General features: G+C 41.8%; 1 protein-coding gene across 1 annotated transcript in view; it reads left to right on the top strand.

The window, feature by feature from the left end:
- Positions 1–26,256, top strand: part of LOC117899225 (furin-like protease 1) — a 151,192-nt gene that overhangs the window by 78,443 nt on the left and 46,493 nt on the right. The window contains 2 exon segments of the mRNA XM_034809099.1: positions 12,141–12,642; positions 12,644–12,992. Of these exon segments, the coding sequence (XP_034664990.1) occupies positions 12,242–12,642; positions 12,644–12,992 (750 nt within the window). The 5' untranslated portion in view covers positions 12,141–12,241.

Genomic DNA, 26,256 nt, shown 5'->3' with positions numbered 1-26,256 from the left:
ATGGGACGCAGGCAGAGGGCGTGAAAACAATCACCAATCCCATCCCGTTTGACAGGGCCCATTTTCATCATCATTCCCAGGTCCTGCGTCCTGGTTGTCCTGCATTTTTGAGTGTAAGATCCCTGTGTAAAATTGAGTTTTTTCCTTTTACATTCAATGAATTTAATTTTCCGCATTTGATGTCCTTTTCTGCTTTTCTGCTTGATTTGCGACGCTTTTCCTTGATTTTTCTTTGGTCTGCCCTGTGTTTGGCTTTCATTGTGAGTGGATGTTTTTTCTGGAAAATCATTCAACATTCAGATGCCTTAGGCCTGACAACTTCTCTGGTTATGGAAATGTAAATGTTCCCTCCCGCACCCATATTGAGAGCAGGAAGTAATCAAGTCTATTGACGCCTCTCTTTGAGAGAATACTTTGTTGGGTTTTCTAGAGAAAAGCGTGTTTTAAGAGAGATATTTGGGGGATTTACTTTTAAAGCAGATAAAAGGTATTTATTGTTTGTATGTTTTCCACAAATCTTCTAAAAGAACATTGAAAATCCCATGGATTTCTATATGTATTAACCATTCACTTTTCTTCTACCAAAGCTATATAAAAACCCTGCTTCGTGTTCTGCTTTTCCACTACATTTAGTCCGAAAGATCGTTTTCTTAAGAAAAATATATATTTAAAGTTTTTCGGTTGGCATTTTCTTTTGACATTTTTATGATTGTCACGACTTTTGGCAAGGGGATGGCTGGCCACTCATTCTCGTCTGTATGGTCCATCAGTGGCAGGGATGCCCTAAGGCGAGGCATGGCAAGGCACAGCCAGACTCTCATTAGTTCAACAACTGAATTTGCCAGAGGCCACAACTGTAGGTCTACATGTCTTGGGTCTTGGCATTTCAATCAATGGTGGATGGAGGAGGACTTTTTTGAAGGGGAAAAGTTTTTCTTTCCACTCTTGCAGCCAAAACGCATACTAAAAAGGCCGCCAGCTGATGATGATAATGCTGCTGATGCTGATGGTGCGATGCCAATGGCGATGGAAAGTAGAGGGAAAGTTACGCCAAATTGAATTCTGTGAAAAAAATAAAGAAAGTAAAAAGAACAGAAAAAGTTTGCCATTTTTTCATCTTTTAATTCAATCTAGGAGAGAGTGAGGCAGCTGGGAAGAGCAGCTCCGCTCCAACTTTAAACTTGTGTAAAAATTATTGACGTCTTGTGTGGGCTTGTAGGCGTATACTTAATATATTTTAGAATTTTTTATTTACTTTTTTTGATCCGGATGACTTAGATTTTGGCTCTGCCAAATGCAGCTGCTGCCACCCGCAGGAGAACAGGAAATGAAAAGTCATGGAGCAAGCAGTTATCCTGAGACCTGCTCTCATCTTTTGATTTCTTTTTTTGGTTCTACTTTTATTTTATTATTACGCTTTTTGTTACTGCTGACTCTGCCTTTGGCTTTTGGGATAGGGATTGGGATTGGGATTTCTTCTTTCTACTCCACATTTGCATATCAATTTGTTCGCATTTCGTGTGTCCTTTCTTTTGGCCTTTTTCTCTCTCTCCATTTCATTGCATACTTTTGGGAGTCCTTGCTAAAGTGCATTTCCCATTGTTATAGCTGCTGCTGCTGCGAGGAGGAGTAGGAGGACGTAGATGGAAGGTCGCATAGAGGGATGAGTTCGGAACATCTGAAGAGCAATAAGGCGGCAGAACATCTGAAGGAGTAGTAGGTATGCGACGGGGGATACTCTGAAGAGCAAGGATAAAGCGGAAGAGACTACATAAAGAGGAGGCGTCTGCAGCGAGGGCAGAAGGAGAAAGGTCTGCATAAAGTAGGAGAAGGGACGACGATCTAAAGAGGCAAGGAGTAGGCGGACGGGCGGATTGTTGCTCCTTAATCAGGCAAAAATCTGTTGTCTAGCTTTTAGTTTTGTATTTTGCGTTCGGGTAGAGGTTCTTAGGGAGGGGTTACGTTTATGGGAATGGAACATTTGGGGGCTCTCGCGTTTGAGTTTTCCCATTTCCATTAGCCATTCCCATAATTTTTTAGTGCCTTGTTTATTTGCGAGGAAGCTTCTGCTGTTTCTGTATTTGCTTATCGTCTCTGACAAATGGCATTTCCCTCTTACTCTTAGATAGAAGATTGGCTTCGCCACTGCCTCGCCTCTGCACACAAATTTGTCTAGTATTTATGGGGCATAAATCCCTGGAGCTCGCTGAAGTTGATTAAATGTATTTGTTGAGGCTTGATAAATGTTTAGGGGGGGAAATAGGCAAAACTTGTACAAGTTTTATGAGTTTTAGTTTTCTGGAGTAATATTTTAGCTGAATTTTTAATGATAAATATCATAGAAATTTCTCATCAGTTTGCAGAGTTTTTGTAGTGAAATTTAATGCAATTTTCTGTGCTAAAACTGTTTCTGTGATTGGTTTAAACCATTTTTTGTGTGCTCGTAATTGTTGTTATAAATATTAAATAACTTTCAAAATTGTTATACAACAAATGTAAATGAAAATTGCAGAGAAATTCTGCCAGTTGCCCGTGGAAACTGTCATTTGTTTTGACATTTCGCTAATAACTGAAAATTAGTGTTTCCCGCCAGTCAGCAGTGGTTTTTTTATCAACAAATCCCCAGCGGAAAAAATCGTGTAAAAATGGGTTAAATGGGAAATTGGAGAGGATTTTTCAGACCCAAAAAGGGTGAGAGGGAAGTGAAGCACACTGAGAGAAAGAAAATCACAGAAAATGTACCTGCACATCAGTAATCTTTTTGGATTTATAGGATTACAAATTATTACATTTAATTTATTAATGCCATCCAAAAGGTGTTTTCTTATATCCACTAATTCGAATAATGTTTTTATCTTGTTTAAACTTTATCCCCCACTTCAGAATCATTTTATTTTCCATTTTATTTTAATTTTCTTCAGTGTAGATTTGGCTTTTTTCGTCACTGGCTTATGATGCAACAAAGTTGCATTTAAAAATTGTTTACTTGTGCAATTTAGCCACTTAAAGCGAGTTGGCAACTGCGAATTTTCATGCATATGCATAAGGGAAAGGATCACACACTCACACACCCTCCACCCCTCTATCACACACTTGTTCTGGCATTTGTCTCTCTCCAGCCCACTACCAAAAACATCGCGACAATATGGCATCGCTAAGCCTCTCGCCACTCGAACAACACAATTCGAGGATTGAAGAGGAACGCCGAGTGCCGCTGCCGCCGCCATTGCTGGGCCGGGCTACAATTTTTGCTGCATCAGCATCAGAGCTGGAGAGGGTTTTAGGAGGAGCCACTGATTATGAAGCGTTGTGCAAATATGGCAAAAAAAAGTGACAGATATCGAGGACTCAGAGGCCAAGATAGAGCACAGATAGAAGAGCCGGGCGTAGAGGATATTCCGCTGCTCAGCCTCAAGTTCAAGCAGAAGTCAAGCTCCATCCCCGCACTGCTCTCTCTCTCTCTCTGACACACACTCACAAAGAGAAAACCCACAACTATTTGTCATGGAAAACAAGGGAAAAACTTTAGCAAAAATAACAACAACAAGAAGTAAAGTCGGAAATTGTTACAGGCGCAAACTTTCTAATTGTCTAAATTACATAGACACCGCAGTACACCACACCTACGACCTAATGAAGGGGCGGTAACCTACACTACACTGCACTACAAAGTGAGAGTTTGTATGGGGGTTTTGGGTTTTCTGCTTTGTGTTGTGTGGTGTCTGTCTGTTGCGTTTATTTCTGTTTCTGCTGCGGCCAGTGGTGGCTGCTTTAGTGCAGCTTTTCAGCTTTTCCTTGTTAATTTTTATTGACATTGTCAACCCTATTGGGGTGGTACAATGGGGTTAACATGTTAGCATTCGTAAGGGTTTAGTTGTGCTGAGCGTGGGGGTTTTGTCTGTGGTTCTATTTGGATTTGGTCAGAGTCCTGCCACGGGGTGTCGCTTTGTTCTACTTTTACTGGTGGAATTTAGTGGATTGCTGTTCTTTCTGTTTGAGTGGACAAGCGAGTGTGTGGGAAGCAAAACTATTTTGTTGTGGCTTTTCTTTTTCTAAATGTTTTATTTTTTTATCACTCTAATTAATTGCAATTTTTGTATGTTTTCGACAGGTCTTTTTACTAATATTCTAGGTTTTTGCTCCTTTCTCAATTTTTTTTTTAAATATTTATTGATTTTTGTCTGTCAAACTTTAAGTTAATGTCATTAATAGCTCTGGATTTGCTCGAATGCCAAACTTTTGGCAAGAATGCCACAGAAATATAAATAATAGAGAGGCCAAAAATGTGTGCTGCATACTTATTGGACCATGAAAAAATTATTAGGGCACTCTGAAACACAAAAAATAACTTTGTTTGGGCTGTTGCCGCCTGTCATTTTCCACTATTTTTTGGCAGTATTTTGTTGTGCATGTAGTCGTGCTCTGGTTTTTTCTCATCCCAGCTGGAGAAGTGGAGCAGTCAGCACTTGGCATAATAATGAAAAATTAATCGGTAAAAATTCGCACAGAAAGCATTTTTCCGTTGCATACATTTCGGCGCCTGGCTTAATTGAAACGACGACAAGCGAAAGCCGTACACAGTGGGAAGAGGGAAAACGAGAGACAGGGAGAGGTGCAAAGAGTGACAGAAAAGAGGACACGAATAGACACGCATAAATTTGTGAACAAACAACGGGACAAGGATGCCTCCACCCCTCCTTCACTGGGAAAAGTACTCGCACCGAGTGGCCCCAACGTGTACAGCATTCTGTGAATACTAATGGAACCGCCGCTGCTGCCTGCAACTGCTGCCACTGGAGGGCTGGTGGTGTCGTTTGCTCTGGTTTTTGGTTGCACCGACTTGGGTGCCCCCGCGGATAACTGATGCCACCAACAGACCACCGGCCCCGACCCTGCTGCCTGCCACTCGACAGACTCCCATGTGGATTACCCCCTACGCGGGAACTGTTTTGGTGTTTTGTCGGTATGCTGCTGCAGTTGGCATTCAAAAATTTGTGCATATTAAGTTGTTGATTTGCTGATTTACACTCTGCGGATCTGCAGAACAGAAATGTTTCCACACCCACCCACACACACAGGCACAGAAATGTCAGCCACAAAAACTGCGATTTAGCTGCTAGCAGGAGTGAGGGAGAAAGATGTGCCACAATGTGGCACATAAAGAGAGAAGAACAAACAATTTACGGGGCAGAAAACAGCAGCTGCATTTTCATTTACATTTTCATTGTCAATGTTAATGCGGAGGGCCATCAAAAGCGTGAAAATGGAGCGTGGAATTTCCACTCAAACTGTAAAGTGGACACAGGACCTCGACTTTTGCTCTGCCCTCCTCTGTGACTCCAACTCGATGAGTTCTGGTCTTTAAACTGTGCCTGTCCCTCTGCTGCTGCTCTGGACTTCCGCCACTCGGCCTCCCCTCGGACTTCTGCCACTCTGCCTCTCCTCTGACTTGTGGCACCATGCCTCGCCTCCGACTTCAGGCCCTATGCTTCTGACGACTCCTGGTCTTTTGTGCTTTTTTGGTCTCCCTCCACAAACAGAAGGCAGGCAACAATAACCTTCATCTTCATCAGAAGCCCCACCAACAGCAGCCTCCACCTTTTACCGTCAGCATCCAGAACAGTAGCAGCATTGCCCTACCATCTTCATCAGCTTCATTGCCACCATTTTGCTGCCACCACCATCATCAACATCAGCATCCATCGTTGCCATCGTTGTCCTCCTCGTCATGAAGCTGCTCACCTGTGTGCGTCGTGGCGTCGCATTACCCATCTGCATTTCCGCTGCTCAGAGAAAGAGAGAGAAACAGGAGAGGTGGAGAGACCGTGAAAATACAGCTGCAAGAAAATTTCTGGTGCTACTGACTTGTTCTGAATGACTTAATAGTCGCGTCAAGGAGTTTTTCCAGGCAAAAATGGTCAAAGGGAAACTTTATGGGAGGTGTAGAGTTCATGATTTTGGTAAAGGAATGATTTTGAAAGAGTTTTTGAAGAGTTTCCCATAATTTAAAGGTGAAAAATTAAGAATGCTGAGAGGTTTTGCGAAGAAAAAAAGACTATGGAAGATACTATAGGAAGATATTTGGAAGATTGAATATAGGATAAAATCACCTACATATCTCATAGAGATCGAAGAGTATGTAGAAGATGCTTGCACTGTAGAAGGAAGCTCTACTGTAGCAGGAGTCTACTTGGTTAGAGAAAGAGCAAACAATAGATCCTTTTAGTCGCACTTCTCGCTCTCTCCCGCTTCTTCAATCACAATAATCCTCAAATAATAGGGTACTTTAATCTTCGTGCTTTCTTTTGAATAAAACAGAGAAAAGAGCTCGTAATTATTCCCCACCTGTGGGAGAAAGTTGAGTGTTTCATTGAGTGGTGGCTGGAGAGCTGTCCTGTAGAGGATCTCGCCTACCACAAACCCTTTCTTCTCTCTCTCGTTCTGAGAGATTGCACTTGAGGTAGGTTCTGTTCTGTTCAGCTTCTGCTGCTGTTTTGCTTTTTGTTTTGTTTTGTGTTGATGCCTTGAGGCGGCTTTTGTTTTGAATGAAATTTGTAAGGACTGTTTTTTCTCTTTCTTTTATCCTTTTTTTTTTGTTTTGTTTTTGCATATACTTTTAGGCGCACTGCCGCTCGCCTCTTTTTTTAGCCGCCTTCAAGGTGCTTCTTACATTAAGCGTTTTCCCTCCTACTGCCATCCCTTCCTGGCCTACCTGCCATTTTCCTCGAGAGTTAATTTCGCAAATGCAACGCAATGAAAAGAATGGAGAGCGAGCCCCATGGAACAATGGTGGATGGAAAATCCCAGCACCACAGCGAAGACACATGTTTGGGGTGTACAGCGTGGGGGCATGCATCATGCATATTCCTCTACCATTTATCTTACGCCTGGGCCTGTGTCCTGGGATGCAAGGATGATGCCAGCGTGTACCGTGCTGCAAGTGACCATGCAAAATCAATTAATGCTGTCGGGGCACTCAAATTGCATTGCATACCACAAGGCAAGGCACAGTTTCGTTGCTCCTTTTCTCTCTGTCGCTTCCTCTGTCTGCCATGTTTGGGTTTTTCTTTTCGTTTCTTTTTGGTTATCCGTAGCACTTAATGCGCATTCTTCTCTCTCTGTTTGCACATTAAAAAGCAATCCGCAAACCCGAAACGAAAAAAACGTAATATGCATTTCCCTCGGATAAAATACCTTACGGATGCGCAGATCCACATACACAGAGTACCAGTACGTTGGTATCTCATTCGTTGATGCAATGATGCACACAACAATGCAATATAATTACAATTTCTGTGTTGGTCAGAGGGCACCAGGCAGGCAACCTTCTTCCTTGGTGCATTTTGGGGCCATTGGAAGAGGGGATTCATTATCGCATGAGGTAAATAATAAAATTACTTTCGTTCATTTGTTGTTCATTCACGTATTGTTTTCCTCAGGTAAACTGTGTATAGCCCGGCTGCGAGTCGAGTCACTCAAGAAATTAATGAATGATTGATGGGCTCTGCGGTTGTGGCTGCTGTGGCATCCGAGTGATTGGAATTGATTCAGGAATACACTTTCAGGCTGTACAAATACGATTGTACACGAAAATTGTGCATAAATATTGATTGAGAGATTTGTGGCGCCTCTGCTCCTGTTTGTTCAGTAAATGTTATCGGAGCATTTCGGCCATAAATATTGTTTCAGTTATTTTTGGAAGTAAATATAGCCAAAACTTGTATTATGCATCCAAAAGGTTGATCATTAAGTGTTGTGACATATGAAATCGATTTGCAAAGTATAAATTGATGCACCAGTAATCCTTGGAAAATCAATATTTAGCTTATCTGTACTTGGGTGTTAGTTTCACATCTTATTTTCTTTCAGCTTTACATTTTTATCTGAATATTTTGTGCGCAAATGTACCTATTTTGTGGTTCTATAAATATTTTCATAATATTTGTTTCCATATTCTGCACTTCTATCGCATTTAAATAAATAGTTCCCATTAAAAATCTTTTCCTTTCAGTAGTTTCTTCATATTCTTTTCCCCCATTAACATAACCTGAATAACCATATTTTGTGGGACTGTACTTTCTATTTAACAACTTTTAAGGAAAAAGCAGCTACAGAACCTTTTCATTTATAGTTTTCATACAATTTTCCACATTCCCCCATTCATTTTTCATCTTTTCATAGCCATGCCTGACATGACTGTACATTTTTTACTGTGGGCTAGGCTGGCATCATCACAGGTTATCCTCGGAATGGAAATCCTTTGCTGATTTGCCCAAAAGCTAACTTGACCTGACAGCTCCCCGATGCTGCTCCTGCTGCCCTGCCATGGCATTTCCTAGGGAAATTCTCACACCATCAGTCGCTGTCAAAGTGTCATTTAGAGGTGCAGATGTAGGGAGTACAGTCCCGCCGCATCACATGCAGTAGGAAAAAATGGATTTGGCAGCCTGCACAAAAGTATGCAACGCCTTTTGTTTGGCGATCGTGTGCTAATACTCTGCACCTTCCTTCTGCCTCTCTTTTTATGCCTCTGCTGACACTTTGCCACCTCTCTGCCCTCTGATGTGTGTTTTCTTTGCTTTTCTTTTTTCTTTTTCTTCTTTTCTTTCAGTCACCACTTTTCTGCGGGCGTTAACCGCTGCTGCCTGCCCCGCTTTGTTGTTGACTTTGTGCTCCAGTTGCGGGTTGGGCGCGGAAAAAAACTAAACACGCCCATGGAAAAGCCAGTGGGCGCGCGCGTTAGAGAGTGCACATATTTGTCTGTGTGTGTGTGTGATGATGTCTTTGTGTGTGTGGGGAGAACTATCATTAAACAAGTGAAGCCACCAGCAGAAAACTAAAGCCACATGCCACATGCCTCACCTCAAAATCCACCCACACGAAACGCATTAAAAGCCGAGAGACAAACAAAAAGAGGCAGCGGCAAAAGAGAGCGAAAGAGTCTCAGCCTCTTGACGCCTTTTGACTTCTTGCCCTGCAGTTTTTTGTGGTCGTTTTTTTCGAATGCACTTTCCTCTCACAGAGCTCCCCTCTTTCGCCTTTCTTCTTGGAGAGTTGCAGAGTTTAGAGTATTTTAAGCTTCGACTCAGGCTTTTCTTTGTAAGCCTCTAACTGCTTGTACTCCTGGACTCTACTTAGCTTTTGCTTCTGCTACTACTTCTATTGCTTCGTTTTTCTCGTTTCTAATGCAGGTTTTTATGCTGTTCCTTTTGCTGTTGCTGCTGATTCGCCTTCTCCGTCTGCTGTTGCTGCTTCCTTTGGCTTAATGTGTTTTGCTGTATAGTCCTTTCAGTCTTACCCTGCATTTGACATGGTGCTTTGCATGGGCCGCTGATTCGCTGGGAGAAGAGTTGTGAAGCTGAAAGTCCTGCGCCCCCACAAAGGATGCCAAAGCAAGCAGCAGCCAAGTGTCAGACTGTTTGCCCGAAAAATGCCTCAAGGATTGTTAAACCGATGCCTGGCATTGTCATCTAGCTCTTTTCTCTCGTCCTTTGTCTTCCCCTTTTACCCTACTTCCTATTCCCTGTTGTCCTGTTGTCCTGTTGCCTGTGGCCTAAGCAATTTAAGGATTTTAGTTTCTGCGGCCATTTCTGAGTGATTTCTGATTTGTGTGTGTGGAAACGGAAACTCTTGGTGAAAGAGGAGAGACAGAGAGAAACCGGAAATAGATTGCCAGATAATGGGGTAAATCTTGTGGAAGACTTTTCTGGGATTGTATTGAGGAGTTTAATGCTGTTCATTTCTGCTTTTGTAATGCACACTCGAAGGATAAATCAATGGAAATAGATTCTAATACCTTTTTATGGTTGGAATTGAGACATCGATTTGATTTATCGTATTAGAAATCGCTGAGAGCCATCGATATTAAATTAAGGGTTGTAATAAGGGTTGTAACTCGATCATAATATCAATTAGTAACTTTAAAATTGTTGCAATTTGTTATCGATAATGATGTTTCGTATTATATATCACTGATATCGGCACAGAATCATTCGATTATAGATAAATGGACCATTATTTTTATATTTAAGAGACAATTGAGCGGAAATACATCGAAATGCATATTTTTAAATATTTTTGAAATCCAATTCTAATCCAAAAAGTAGAGAAAACAATCTCCAAGCTAGTCCAATCAGGTCCTTGAGGTATAATTTTAAAAAAAATGCACTTGAAGCCTTCATCCTTGGCCAATTAGGCACACAAATGGCCTGCAAGAGACACATTCAATTTGACATTTGGCAAAGACAGCCACAGAGCCAAGTTTTGGCTTCTTTTCTGGCACCAGAAAGTGGCAACTGATTGATCGAATGACTACTATATGGGGCTGTGTGGCACATAAGCAGAGCATCATCACCCATTAATTGGGGGAAAATTGAGGAAACAGAAAAAATATTGATGGCCATTTGTTGGCGAGAGAAGCGGCGACGGGAGAGGGTTTTAGCCAACGTTTGGAAGTGTGCCCCAAGCGATGACTGTGCCCACATTTCCGACAGAGTTCCGACACAGCGTCTATCTCGGTCGAAAAGCCATGGCCATGACGGCAGCAGCAGCAGCAGCAGCAGCAGCAAAGCTCATTGATTGTCATCCCGTGGACAAGTTTCGATTGCAAATGAGTTCCAGGGGCAAAGAGTGGATCCGAGTGGATCCTAGTTGGAGGAGTAGCTTCTGACTAATGCCTATTGTCAAAATATGTCCATGACTGATGACGGCCCAGAGGCAGGGAGGGGCAGGAGCAGCCAGCAGCAAGCATCCGCATTGACAGGCATATTTCATCTATTGATGAGAGGATTTCTGGGATTTCTGAATATTTCGAAGAGAGGGGCAATGCCAATAGCAATGGCTGCAAGGGGGGGCATAATTAAAGCCAAGTGACAGCGGAAATGCCAAGGATCACAAGGAGATGGATAGATTTGTACTGCTGCTGCTGCTGCTGCTGCTGGACGGATAGAACGGCAGGAAGCCAATGGTGTGCACAGTTCATGGAATGGGGCATGCCCGCAGCATGATAATCAATAGCTAAGTGGATAGGAAATTGAATTTCTGTGTGCGTGTAGGCCAACTGCTTAAAATTTAAAGGCGATATTCCAGCTCCTGAAATATTAAAGGAAAAGTCAGATTAATTTTTGGAAAATTTCAACACTTTTTTGTATGGAAAGTAAATACCAAGATCAAAAGATGGTAATAAAGCAAATAAAAGAGACAGACAGTCAGAAGTACATACAGCAAAAGAGATCCAAGGCACCACCACTGCCACTGGTGGATGCACCTTTTGTGCCTGCAAATTTCTTCCGCATTGAGTCATCGTCAACACCATCTACATCACAGGAGCAGTTCTGCCTGCACTGCGCCCTCTCCTGGAGTCGTCAGCAGCAGCAGTCCCAAAGACTTTGACTTTGAGTGACGGCATTTGTCAGTGGCAGACACAAAGTAATCATTACTTGCAGCAGGCAGCTCCTGCCGCTCCTCTTTGCCTCCACTAAGCGTATACTTAATAATAAGAAAATAAGTGCCATGTCAACGTGGAGTGGGCCAAGAGGGCAGAGGGTACACGGGGCCGCAGGACCTACTACGTATGTACATATTTCGCTCACATGCTAACGAAAAGTGGAAAACGGTGTCAAAGTCAACGACAAGAGCAGCCACTCGGCGGCATCCTACGGCGGTCGGCAACTATGGATGCACAGTTTCTGATGCGGATGAAAGAAACGTTGTTGTTGCTCGTGGAGAGAGAGAGAGAGAGAAATGGGGGCAACTTCAAAGTGCAGCAAGGAACAACCTGACGTGACGGCTGACATCTTGAGACAAATTGAAGCGTTGTTTCTACTGTTTATAAAGATAGCTCGTAAAAGCAGAACAAAACTGATGCGATACTCGACGCTGTGGCCTTTGAGGTCGAGAGGCGCAATTGACATCAACAAAAAGTTCAGAAATAACCAAAGCTTGTCATGAAAAACAGCGGTGATTTTCAGTCATGTGAAATGTGGTTGTAAAACGCGAATTGTGTTACAGAAAGCTTAAACGATTCGAAGGGCTATTAATTTTAAGTGATTTAATGATGAAAATTAACATTTTAAAATAACAAAACCATTCTTACAACAATAAATAATTTTTCCATAAAAATTACCTCTGTGTCTTTGCAGCATCATCACAGCAACATCAACAATAACAAAATCTACTCCATCCTACCGCTGCCAGCATTCCAAACAACAATAATAAACATTTGGAAAAATCTTCTCGCAACATGAAAAACGACGTCGTGCGATGGAGCAGGCAGCCAACAAGCAAACTCATCAGTAGGAGCAGCAGCAGTAGCAGCAGCAGAAACCACACCAACAGAAGCAAATGCAACAAACTGAATGTGCGACATGCAGCCAAAAGGAGAGCCTCCTCACACACAAATGTTGTCGCCAACAATGCGTCGCAGCGGCAACACGAAGAAGAACAACAGCAAACAATCATTGAATGTGATATAAGAAATTTCAATTTCAATTGCAATTTATTCAAAAATAGTTTTTTAACGCAATGCGAAACGAAACTAAGTGGCAGTGGCAACAACAACAACAGTAGACATTTAACAAAAACGAAAAGAACAACAACAAATGCATCGTCGGCATTGCTGTTCATTTTGAAATTTAGTGCCGTAGTTTTTATGTAATTTTAATGTCGGTTTCGTGGCCGGAAGTGTGGGAGCAGCCTCCGCCTCCTCCTCCGCATCAGCGCCACCAACGCCCGCTCCTCCATCACTCAAAGTGGATGCTGGCCAATCGCCAGTGCTGCCCCCCTATGTCCTCGATTATGAGACGGGTGGCAGGGCCAAGTTGACTCCCAACAATGGGGGAAAGTATGGAAACTCTGGTGGCAGCGGCGGCGGCAGCAGCAGCACCAACGCTATCGGACACTATACACACACTTGGGCGGTGCATATACCCAATGGGGATAATGGCATGGCCGATGCGGTAGCCAGGGATCACGGTTTCGTCAATTTGGGAAAGGTAAGTCAAAATTCATGTTATTTCTAGTAAATTAGAAGAGGATAATCGGAGAAGGGTCTGCAGAATACATTTTAAGTCCGATTAGAAAATTTTATTGTTCCAGAATTTTTTGCAAATTATTTTTCGATTGTTCCATTTCTGGCATTTATTTATGGAATTTTTTAGCATAATTTTGTTTTATTTATTTTTAAAAGATTTAATTAAAACTCTTTGCAAACATAAGAAAAATAATTAAGCTTTGATTTTTGTTTGTGAAATTTCCTTGAACAAATATCTGGTTGTAATGCTAGGCTGGAGGCACCTAGCATTTCAGCCTGCTTAACTAAAAAAACTAATATTCCGTCTCTTATAAAAGTAAATCCATCTTCATAATCTAATTTTGTCCGCTGTTGCTGCTCTCCACCCGCTTTAGTCATTTGTCAAAGAAGTTTTCTTTTGGCCAACACCTAAAGCAATCCACAGTCACGAGTCGAAAGTCGGTCTGTGTGGCACAGACATAAAGACAGACGGACTCACGGCAGACTCGTTAGTCAGTTTAGCATATCATTAGAACACTCAAATGTGAGACTATTAAAACTTTGTCGCACACACACACACACACAGATTTAGAGAGAGTCCACAGAGAGATAGATAGAACTTTCACGTTATGGAAGAAAGAACTTGACTCCTGAGGGGGAAAAATGTTGATATGGGTAGTCGGAGTAGAGCGCATTTCTGGACAAAGTTTTTCTACAACGTAGGAGAAGGGAAATCAGTGGCTCTCTCACGTTGCCTCTCCTGTGCTACTCTGCAGCTCTGCTTGTTTGCTTGTCAGTCACTGGAAGGGGAAGTAGCATTTTTGGGGGGTACGAGTAAAGTGGAGTCGACTCGGGTTGCACAGGACACAGGTGTTGCCGCTGGACAAGTTTAATCCACAAGTACATTTCGACCGCTGTACTTTCCAACTGATACTTTTGATACACCACACCAAACACCTTCTGCTGCTATTTGTGCTGCTTCTCATCGTGGGATTTCCTCTCTCCACTTTAAATCGTAGAGCAGACGCGAACCCGCTAAGTGACTGTCAAGTTATCCTGGCAACGGGAATGGCTAGCACAAATGGAGCTCAAATCGCCTTGTAATGGCATCGTTTGCCATAAAACAAGGCACCCACCAGGAACGGTGGAGGACGAGTAAGAGCTGCAGGAGGTGCAGAATTTGAAACAGCAGAAGGAGCAGTAAGAGGAGTAGCAGTTGCAGCGGAACGAACAGTGAGTGGAGTGGAGCGGTGGCGTGCCAAAGGTTGCCCTAAGTATGGGATTTACAGATGCTTCAAGTGAACAATACACTGAGAGAAAGTATTTGGCCCTTAAAAAAATTTTCCACAAAAAAATAAACACAAAAGTAAATAAATTTAAAAAATACAAAACGGAGAACTTACAACTAGGAAATTTCCCTCTGAATCCATGACTTTATCCAAATATTTTTAAATTAATTTCTCAGTGCCACGTGTGCCTCCATAAAAGTGAAAACTATGGTTTTAATGATTCTTTAGCAATGCAAAGTTAGTTAATGGAATTAAGAATGAAGCCTCGCTATACAATTCGATGAAAATATATTTTGTGCTTCTAAATAAAATTGATTTATAAGCCTGGAGCGCTCGAAACATATCGTGCAAATTCCTTTATATTATTTCCCACAGTGTGTGAGTGCACCGTTCCACCACACCATTCAGCATTCAATGGAACAGTTGAAAATAAAATGCATACCAAACTGTTATTTTTGTGGTTGCCAGGGGTTAAGTCTGCCTCACGGCCCCACCATTCTGCCCCGTGATGCTGTCTGAGCCCTAAATGGAAGCTGGCATTTGAGTTTTCAATTGAGGAACGAATGGCACACCGGGCCGACGGGGGAAACCTGAGCCGCGAAAAGAGCGCAACTGTGTGTCGATTTCCATTACACGGAAGGCAAACGGCACTCTATTGTTCAATGGAAATCCCTACTCCATTCAGGACATCGGGGAGGGTGGAGAGAGAGAGAAAGAGAGAGAGAGAGAGGCGCCTAAGTAGCCTACGTGTCCGAGGAAATTAGTATCATTCTTAAAATGGCTATTGGGGCGGTCTTGTCCGGGAGCATTGAATTAATTGACAGAAACAAAAAGCGAAAAATTCAATTTATGAAAAGGCAAGAGGACAAAAGTTTTGCCACTATAAATGGCAGATGGAAAATGGCAAATGGTAAACGGAAAATGGGGGAAATGGATGCTCCGCCGATTCGGCTCCATTCAGCAGGAGCAGAAGGACGGACGAGGCGAGAAAGTTAATTGAAAATTAATTTTAAATGGCATTGTTAAAATGAATCCAAGGATGCGAAGGAGGAGTCTCTACGAAAATGAAATGTCACCTCGACCCATTTTGCATAATTAGAAGTGGCTGTAAAACTGTAATGAGTTGGCGGAATCGGAAATGAGTGCCCCGTAGAATTTCTTACGTTTATTAATTGCTAGGAGGCAAAATTATACTTGCAAATGGCAACAAGGACAAGAAAGTGTCTTGGAAGTTTTTTTGCAGCTTTTACTTTCACCAAAGTCCTGTCGTGCATCTAAAAACTTCACCAATTAAAATGTGATATATTGCCCTTATCTAAAGGATATTCCACACCTTCTATATTGTTAAATAGAATGTCAACCTGCTGTATTGCTTCATATATCAAAGGCATTTTCGCTAACGGGGCAAAAGTTGCTTATGAACTTTCTTTTGCACCTTTTCAATTGATATTAAATTCTTTGGTCAGAAACAAACGCAGAACTTTTTAAACCCCGTTCGAACTCTAGACTTAAGGGGAACTGCACCCGTACTCTACACCTTTTGAACTTTGGATTGAGCAGAACTCTAACTTGTTGGGCCATCCCACAACCTCCTGACACACACCCATAGCCATAGTCTCCTGCATCACATCCATTGCCATACAATAGTCTACTGCCCATAGCTATAGCCTCCTGCACACACCCTTTTTGCGTATTCTATAGAGAATCCTTCGAACATTTGGAAACATAACTCTCCGGCACAGAAAAAAAAGTGTTGACAAACATTTCGCACTTTGTTGTTTCGGGCAAATGTTTTCCCATTTCTGTTGCTGATGTTTCTCCGCCCCTTTTTATTTTTTTGTACAAGAACTAAAACCAAACTCTGCGAAAACTAAGTTACAAGTGCAACAACAATTAATAAAAAAAAGTAGACTCCTAGAAGTGCTGTAGCTAGGAAAATTTGTACGATTTTTCGTCCCCTACAGAGGAGTGTTTGTTTTTCCAACGCGAGAATGACAACAGTGCCAGGAGCCAGGAAGAACCATCAACAAAATTCGTTGTGTCAGAAGTTTTAATGAAAACTATGCGCGCTCTCTCTCCTCAGATATTTTGTATATATATATATTTGTATCTGTAGTATCTGTGGGAATCCCAGGCACTCAATTTGCATCAAGTTTTCAGCGCCTTTTCCTTGCTCGCTCTCTAAACTTTATGCCACTGAAATTATGATGATAAAATGGAGAAACAAAAAGTTTTCCTTCGCGAAAGCAATGGGTGGGTATTTCGGAGGGGGGTAGAAGATGGAAAATCTCATTAACTTTACTTTTAATTTCATTTGCGTTCTTTCCTGCGCTAATCAGTGGAGTGACATGAAGATAAATGGAGAATCTAGTTGGCGGAAAATGGTAGAAAAATAGCAAAGATTTTATATGAAATGCAGTATTATTCTTGGGGGATGTCCAATGTGTTCTTTTCTAGCTTTCCTTTGGTTTTCTTTATGTTTTCTTCTCCTGCTTTTCTTAAGGTTTTCTCTACCAGCTGCTGTTTGTCATTTGCTTATCTGACTGTAGGTTTCTCCTGGTTTCCTTTTGGATTCCGTATCTCTGGCTACTGCGAACGGTTCCTTCCTGCTGCTGCTGCTGCTGTATCCTGCTGCCATTCCTCTTACTGTTGCTCTCCTTCTTTGTTCATCCTTTTGTATGGCGTCATTTACATAACACTCTGGCTACAGCTTTCCTGGAGGCCATCCTTCAGGCCTTCCATCCGTCTCCTTCCACTTTTTGTGTGTGTGTGTGTGTGTCTTATGCCGTCTATTGTTGAAGGACTTGCTTCCTTTTGCTGGTGGATGGACACTCGCTGATAAATGTTATCCCCCTGGAAGGCCACTCATCAATTTAATTGGGAAGGCAAAAAAGCAACGACTTTTGCTTTACTTTTTTTCCCCTCATTTGCCCCCCGATCATAATGATTTTTGCTGGCTGCTCTTCTTTAATTAATTTCAGGCCATTTTCCTTGAAGGTTCCTCCCAATTCAATTATTGATTGATTGATTTTCATGTTGTGTGTGTGTGTGATGGGCCCTTTGGCCTTTTGGCCCTGCGGTTGCAATTCGCTTTTGCTTATAGCAGCATTCGTGTAATTAAAATCAGAGAGTAGAGACAGCGAGAGAGAAGCCCTCCGGGTTCACTGTCCTTTTGTGGGGACATTTTCCATTTTGCACCTCAAGGAAATCTCCACTTTTGATGGAGGTCAACGCTGGAGAGGCTCATTATAAAGGTTCCTGGCATCCCCGAACCCAAGGCCTTCCTCCTGGCAACGGCTGGGCTTTGTCTTAAGCTTAAGCTGAAATGTGGGCTATTTTCTTACCTTTCCCACTTGGGCTTTCATCCTGGGGGTTTCCTTTTCTTTCAAAGGAAAAAAAAAGGTGCACAATTTTTTTATTTATTTTCTTTTTGAGAAGGGCTTAATTGGTTAACAATTTGACAAAGTTCAAGGAATCTGAAAAAAAAAGGAATTTTATTAATTTGAAAAAAAAGGTGTCCCTCTTTTGTCTTAAGACCTGCTTAAAGATGTCATTAGGCTGAAAAAAATAGGGGAAAGCAAAATGCGGAGGGAGAGTGTTCTTTTATTTACAATATTACAGTTTGAGAGCTATGTGCCGCCACAGTTTTAAAAAGAAATGCGTTCTAGGAGCCTACAATTTTAAATTATTTGCCTCTATATTCATGGTTTAATATCATGAATTTTATTCTTTGTGCAGTTGGAGGAGCGCATTGCTTAAAGCTTTAGTTCTTATAGTTTTGGTAGCACTACTAACTTCGCACTCTCACAGTTTCACAACCATGTTTTGGCATACTTCTACTGGCAAATCTACTGGCATTCTCCGAAATAAATCTTGCAAAACCCACAGAAACTCTCCCTAAATGTGATTTATTTGATTGGGAACGACTGGCATTTCACCCTCCACCTTGCCAGGGCTTACTCTATCACCTTTAACCCTGCAGTTTGTACGTCCACTGTAACTTGAACCCACAGTTTTACGTACACTGAGACTGACTGACTCTCAAAACTTTTAACACCAGCAGAGTTGACAAATTTTTGCAAATATTTTTGTGCACTTTTGTGCATGTCGACGCGAGAACTTTTGTCGGTCCCCAAAACAAAAGTTAAATATGTATGTATATGCTGCCATGTGTGTGTGTGTGGGTGCACATTTGTGTTATTCGCTTGCGTGTCCTTTGTTCTCTCTCTCGTGTTCCCATGGTGTCTCGTGACTGCTGGGGCTGTGGGGCTTGCAGAGGCGGATATCGTTGATAAATTTTAAGTCAAAAACTCGGAAAATATTTATGACTTAACTTTTTGTTTAGTAACAAAAGCAAACACGCACACACGCACATGATGATAAACACCCACAGATAGAGATGGGGGCAAACACACACACACACACACACACACATGCAAAGGCATTTATCTTACAGCGAATCTGCGCCCTACACTTTTCGCCCACTCTGCTCCCTCCCTGTGTCAGAATTGTCACAGAACTTGGGATTCAGCTATGCAAATAGCTGGAAAAGTGTATGTGGATTTTCCCTTCATTTTCACAGAAAGAGTGAGCGAAGTTTTCTGTGCAGCAGAACTTTAATCACATGACATGGAGAATACTACTGCTCGTATCTCAAAAGTTTACATAATTTTCTCCACTTTTTTTTTATGTTTGCCATTGATCCTTGAAGAGAAAGTTTTCCGTGCACTGCCTGCAGGAGACAGCAGCAACTGGGAGAGGGGAGGAACACAAACTCATTCCTAATTGAATATGTAAACCCCCGAAATGCGATTGAGTGTGAAATGAGTGTGGACCCAAAGTAGATCCAAAGTAACTCTGCAACTGGAATTCCAATCTACAAGTACGAAATTCTACGGATCTACATACTCACAAACAGGCACATCCTTGCAGGCAGAAGGTTTTTTTTTTCGTTTTGCTAGCAAGAAGACAACCAATTGAACCAGACAAGTTTTTGATACCTCGCAATTTGGGAGGGTAGACAAGGGGTATGTTGTTTACGTTGTTCCTGAACTCTCTGGGGAGAGGGATAAATGGTTCTTTAATAAATATTTCCGGATTAAACCAGTAAACCAGTAGCTGCCCGTATAATATAAAATCTCCCCAGTCAATGAAATTGAAATCTAACTTAAAATATGAAAGAAATTCCGGTGTCTACATAGTTAAATATGTAGAGATCGAATTTTCTACAATCCATAATGGTGCAATAAACTACAGGAAAACAAAAATCAGTTCAAAATCAACTTCAAATTCAAAAGAAAAATAAATGCACGTCTTGGCTCTCTCGCTCCATCAATTGTACTTCCTGACGCTCAATCCATTTACAAGCTTCTTCTTTGGTTACACTTACTCCATATCAAAGGGTATCTGTTAGTCTTACACCCTCTAGACGCCCTTATCCTTTGCTTCGTTTCGGCATCCTTCCATTGAAATTAAGTTTCCTACTTTTGTGTGCCGCAAATGAATCAATGATTGAGCCCAAAGAGTGAGTGGCGGAATGGAATGAAATGGGAATGAATGGGGCTAGTGCGAAACTTTCCTACATTTGCCAACACTGCGGAAAAGTTCTAGCTGCTGGCTACTGGCACTAGAGGAGCTAATAAATATTTCGCAATTCACTGGAAAGTTTTCTGTGTGTGTGCGTGACCCCCAGAAAAAAGAAGGGAAATTTACATCCCCCAATCGATTCAATTTCCCGTGAAAAGTGTAAGGCCATAGAAATTACAACACTCCACTGAGAGGACATTGTCTGCAAGGCTCTACCTATTCTACCTCTACCTCTTCCTATTCTGCCTCCTCATCCTGCTGCTGCTCGCTCTCCTCATGCTGCTGTCTCTGCTCCTGCCTCTTGCCTTCCCTCTGTGTCTCTTTCTCTTTCTTCTTCCTTTAAAAGGTGCGTCCTCAATTAACTTCGGCCATGTTTTCCGTTCCTCTGTTCCGCTGGATGGCCCCAACAACATCCACAATTTCCTGCACTTGTGGCCAGGAAAAATAAAATTTAACAGCTTCGCTTCTGACACCTGACCTCAGACCTCAGACAAGATGCTGTAGAGGAAGATGCTTCAATGCTTGAATGCTTGTCTGTTGCTGCTGATGAAGATGATGATTGGTCTGGTCTGGTGTTTGCTCTCCTAAAAGCAGGCTGTAAAATTAATTAGCTAAATTTATGAGACAGCTGCGTAAGGAAGATCCTGTTTCCGTGTTAATTAATGATTGAAATAAATGTCAGGTGAAAGGATGCTATGCTGAGCTCTCAATTTTTTAAGTACGCTTTAAGTGCTGCTATCCCATTTCCTTGCAATTATTTCTTTAAATATTCCCCCATTTCTTTGCATAAATATATTATAGATGGCTGCAACGCTCCATTGCTCCATCGCTCGCCATAGAGAGAGCTCAATCATCAAGTCTTTCGCCCTTAAAAAAAACTTTACTCTTTTGCATTTTTCCTCCTTCCGGATTATTTTTTTGGGATATTTTTTAATGCATATTTTGGGGCGTTTCAGGCGTTTTCCGCTTTGCAGGGAAATCGCCAACAAAACATGAATAACGAGAAACCAGAAACGAAGAAGAAAATGCGTAAGAAAGTTTGCCAGCTCCTTGAGTTTTCCCCTCTCCCGAGTTTCCTTGCTCCGTTGTTAACGCCCAATCGCATCGTGTTTACTTGGCTTATCTTTTGGGATGCTGACAGTTTTTTTGTGTTTGGGAAAATGCTTGAGAAAATATTTTGTAAAATAGGAAAATAAAGCAGACAGAAGCTAAAGTAAACGGGCGGTGGTTTTTTCGCCTCGGCCTGGCTTAAGGACCACGCCTCTTAGACTTAGGCTTGTGAAAATCTTTGCTGTGAAGTTGGGTCTGGTTTGGCTTTTAGTTTCCTTCTCATGTTTCATTCGTCTTGGGAGTCTCCCAAAAATCATTAGAGAAACGCTTGTTAGCTTTTGTCTGGTGTTCGGACACGCCCTTTGGCTTTTCTCAATGATCTGTCGCTTTCCCTCCCTCTTGCTGTACAGAGAAATTGGCGTCAGGCCTCAGTCGAGTGGAAAATTGCTAATGGCCGAAGGAAAAACCAAACAGAACAAAAAAACTGTGACTTTTGGTAAATGGTCTGCCTGTGATTTTAATTAAAAGTCAGCGACCAAAAGTCGCTGTGGCAAGGGCAGTGGCTGGTCACTGGAACATCGGCGGGAGCAACAGAAGCTGCAAAAGGACCTCCTTTAGGGTCCTTTCTAATTGCCCGTAGAGCATAAAAAAAAGTGTAAATATAAAAGGAATACTCGTCGTAAATTTATACATTGCTCAATCAAGTGGAACGATTGTGTATTGCAGAGAAAAAGGCCATACACAAAGAGAGGGCGACAGCAATGGCGACAAAAGGAGATAGGGAGGGAGAGCGGGAGAATCTCGGCAAATATTTCCCTTGCATAAATATTGAACAATTTTGTTGCATTCTTTTTGGTATTGTATTTTGGTCGTTGTGGCCCCTGAATTTGCCTCTTCGTTCTCCCCACCCTTCTGTTTTGTCCAACTTTCCGCTCTCTTCCCCCTATCCATTCGATTGTATATTTTGCTTAGTCAAACAAATCGTTAACAATTGCACTCTGGGGTTGTGAGGGTCGTAGGTCAAATCAAATCAACACTTTCCACTTGATTAGTCCAATATGGAAATTTGATATTTCCCAGGCACCAAATTGAGGGACAGTTTTTGAGGGCAATTACAGAGAAATATTTTTGGGCAGCACAAAATATATATTTGAAAATATTTGGAGTGGAATGGAGTTTCATTTTATTTCAGTTATTTTTAACTGAAAGGTTTTTGGGGCAAAAGGAAAAAATGGTATGTTTAGATGGTTTGAATTCAGAATTATTTGCAAGTTTGGAAATCAGGCTATCGATTGAAAACATACGTCCCCTTTAAAATGGTCCCAATATGTTTTAAGAAATTTGGGAGGAAATTGAAAGAACAAACACAAGCTACAAAGGATTCACAAATTCGTTTCATTAAATGTTAACATATTTTTACACGATTTTTTCATACATTTCTAGCACGTTTCCTAAATAAAATCTTGTGTAAATTACGTTTTCGCATTGATAATATTTACTTGCTTTGAATTACATTTCTAATGTGTAAATGTTTTAAGTCAACATTTACCTCCACATTCCACAATCGTCGCCATAAATTATTGACTTTCCTTCCATTCCACCATCGCATCCACATGCCAAAGGACAGTTTGAGTTATTAGACCCGCCCTCAGCAACCCGAGGTGCAGATGCATATATCATGGTTGGAAAATTAGATTGGATTGGCATTTTAATTGCCATCCAATTTCAACGCTCAAGTGCCCGCCGTTTATCCAATGAGGGCGGAAGGGGCTTTTTGAATGATGCGGAGATCGTAATTCAAGTGCCAGCATTAGTTGGAAGCCTGACAGCCTGGGGAAACTCCAAAGGCAATTAAGTGAAACTCTTCTGTAGTGCTCGAGTTTCCACTATAAATTAAACTACAATTCAATTGCTGTGCTATCAAATGCGCTTAATGGAGAATGGAAATTGTGTGTGTTGTGTGCTTTGATTGTTAATTGACAGATTTCTCGGTACTCGATTTGCCATTTCGATCGATGGATTCTGCAAGGCAGTGCCGAAGGCTACTTGCTACCTTTGAATGTTTAATGCCTCCTTCGAGTGTCAATTCTTTTTCAACGCTCTTTCTATTCTTCCTTTAGATACATTGTTCGTACCTTTAGATACATTTTTAATTAAGTTGATGAAAGGATTTCTCTGTTGCCAAAGAGGAAGCAGGAGTGGAGAGTGGCAGAGCCTATAAATCTGCCAGCAGTTTATTCCTTTGTGATGGCCCTCTCCTTTCCTTTTTCCCCTCTGTCCTCTCCTCTCTCTCTCTTTTGGCAACGTTTTGTCCTTGTCATGATTTGGCATGCATTCAAAAAAAAAAGGAAAAACTTTTCCCAACGATACAAAAGCGCTTTTCTGACATTGAAAAAAATAAGAGGAACGCAGACGCAGACGCACCCAAACGGATGGCAATCAACGGCTGCAATTATGTATTTGTATATGCAAGAGTGTGTGTTAGAACTGTGTGTGCCTCAGAGAGTGTCCCTGTGTGTGTGTTGTATTGAACTTGCGGCTGACCTTAGCCTGCTTTCAGCACTTGGTGCTTATAACGTGCTTGCTTAGTCATTTTGGCACTAGGAAAATGGCAAAAAAAAAAAAAATTAAGTGACTAACGAATCATGAGATACACTTTAAATTTAATTTATAAAATGCCAAATATGAATTTTATATCAGATACTCCTGACAAAGAGATTCTTCATAAAGATATATACCCATATAGGGATATACATTGACTCAGCGATTCATCTAGATCAAGAATATATATATATTCCTTATGGCATCGAAAAGGTTTACTTCTTTTGCAAAAGTCAAAATCTCAATCACTCTTCTCGAAAGGGCATACAAAACGAAAAGTCTATGGAAAATATTTTGCATAGTTTTAGGTCTGCCCTTACAACAGACCACATGATTTCTCTCTCCCCCTTTTCCCTCTCCCCTTTCACTCTTGCTGTTTCTGTGTCTCGTTCATGGCCACACATGCCACACACACATTGGCATCAGCTTGAACATCATCGTCGTCGCGTTCAACGTCAAGTGGCCCACTCGGCATTCCCCACTTGAAGCGTAATGAAAGCATTTTTGCCACTAACACATGTACTAGAGCCCTTCGAAAGAGATGCCAAGATAGTTAGTGAAAGAGTGAGAGAGATAGAGAGCTAGACACTTGCTTAACTTTTAGTGTAGTGCGACATCAGATTGACACTTGTCGAAATCATTTTTTGTGTCTTCCACTGAAGGGAAATTTTCGGGCTACCCACATGGGAGCCAAGAGTAGCTAAAAGAACAGGCAAGATATTAAGTCTCTACTTTCTAATCTGTCTCGCTCGCTCTATCTCCTTTATCTACTTTACAGTCTTCACACTTTTCTCTTGTTTGCACTGCTTTTCAATCGGGCTTCCCCCGTTGCCCAAAAGGACACACAGATTTGTAATTCCATTAAGATTTCTGTCTCATTGCACAGAAAGTCAAGTTCATTTATTTGTGCAGAAGTCCAATGCTTGCTTGCTCCTTCACCTGGCTGCCGAGAGAACAATAAAACACATTAACACCTATTAGGGGGCGGTTATAAAGGGAAGATGGTGTGTGTGTGTGTGTGTGTGGAAGGCAGGGGGCATGGCATGGCACAAAGGCTATTGTGTAAATGGGAACATAAATAAAAGCGACTGTCTGCCAAGTTATGAATAATAATGACAATAGAGACAGAGAGCCAGAGAAGGAGGTAGAGCTAAACTGCTTGTGCGAATGAGTGTGTACGAGTATGTGCGCTGATTATGTGTCTGTGTGTGTGTGTGTGTGTGTGAATGTGTAATGGTAATTAAGCTTTCGGCCTTAGAACCCAAGCAGGCATGCAGAGAGAGAGAGAGCCGACAACATGGCTCCGCTTTGGGCCTTTTTTATGGTCATTTGTGCAATGGAATGGAAACGGAACGAAGAAAACAGAGAAGAAAAAAACGAGAGGTAAACTAGAACAGATTAGGCAAGCGAAATACCTTGTATAAACGAACGAAAATCAGAGTTTTAGGGAACGGAAGAGAGAGAGCCATAGAAGGAGATGTACCCAAGAACAAAACGCTTTGAAAGAGTGCAATGGATAATTTAATGGAGCTGCCGACTCCACATTATTTTAAGATTATTTTTTCTAGTATTTATTTAAGAATTTGTTTAGTGTGTTTAGAATTAAAATGTAGCCTTGTATGCAGATTTTCAAAAGCCCAATACATCCTCTTGTACCCAACAACTACCAGGGTATACAAAATAGAATATCGTCCAGACACCACAGGAAACAGAATACACATGTGGAAGGGGGGGCTATAGCACAGGACATGGTCTCCAGATAAGAACCGACCCAAGGATGAACCTTCCACCAGGTGTGCGTACATGGAAGGGAGTTTGTGTGGATGTGGATATGTGTATACAAATCTCTGCGCTAATTAAAAGTCATTAGAGAGGAGGTGATGCTGGTATAATTGCATCTAAATGAAATGCCAGGCTTCTTCCCTTCCCTTAACTCCCGCCGGGCGGAGATAAATCAGTTAGAGCTTCAAGCCCAGATACCCAGATGATTATGTTAACGTTATCTAATTACATTTTTCCTTTTATTTCTGCTTTGCGTTCTCTTTGCAGGTAAGCACCAACAAATTTAACGCCTTTGAAACATGAAGCTCTTATGCCGGGGAGAGAGAGGTGTAAGTAAATATTTTCTGAATTAAGAGGCCTCTTTGGAAAGTTCAAAGGGGATACCGACCGAATGAATATTTCACCAGCTCACTTTCATTTAGCACTTAGCCGATGTCCTGTGTGTTTGCGTCCCGTGTGCCCAGTGTGCGGTTTCCATGAAATATGGATCGGGTATTACTAATGCAAATGCAAATGCCTAAAAACGAATGAATAAGTAATCATCGAGTGTTTCTATCGAATGCGAATGAGAGTGCCATTAGATGGCAAGCAAAGAAGTGTTTTGGCCTTACCCGAAAGTCCTTCAAAGATTCAATTGCGATGGCGATTGCGATTGCGAAGGCGATGGCGATGGCGATGCTGCTCACTTTGGTATTTTCGTCTTCATAAATTTGCAGCTGTTTCTCGGCTCATGAAATATGCAAGTGGCAAAGCTGGCATGAAAATGCCGGAGCTTCCGTTGCAAGACCATTCCGGACTACAGGGGACCCAGGGCCATTCTTTTTCTCTGCCTTTTTTTCATCCTATTATCTTAGTCCAAAGGTTCTTCCCGTTTTTTTGTTCTCTGTCTCTCGCTGGGTGTGCTGCTTGTGCCTGCTGTTTTGTTTAAATTGTCAGTTT

Source organism: Drosophila subobscura, chromosome O (genome assembly GCF_008121235.1).
Source record: "Drosophila subobscura isolate 14011-0131.10 chromosome O, UCBerk_Dsub_1.0, whole genome shotgun sequence".
In the NCBI taxonomy this organism is placed as follows: Eukaryota; Metazoa; Arthropoda; class Insecta; order Diptera; family Drosophilidae; genus Drosophila; species Drosophila subobscura.
The sequence above is the reverse complement of the archived record's forward strand: the minus strand, read 5'-3'. Positions and strand labels throughout refer to the sequence as shown.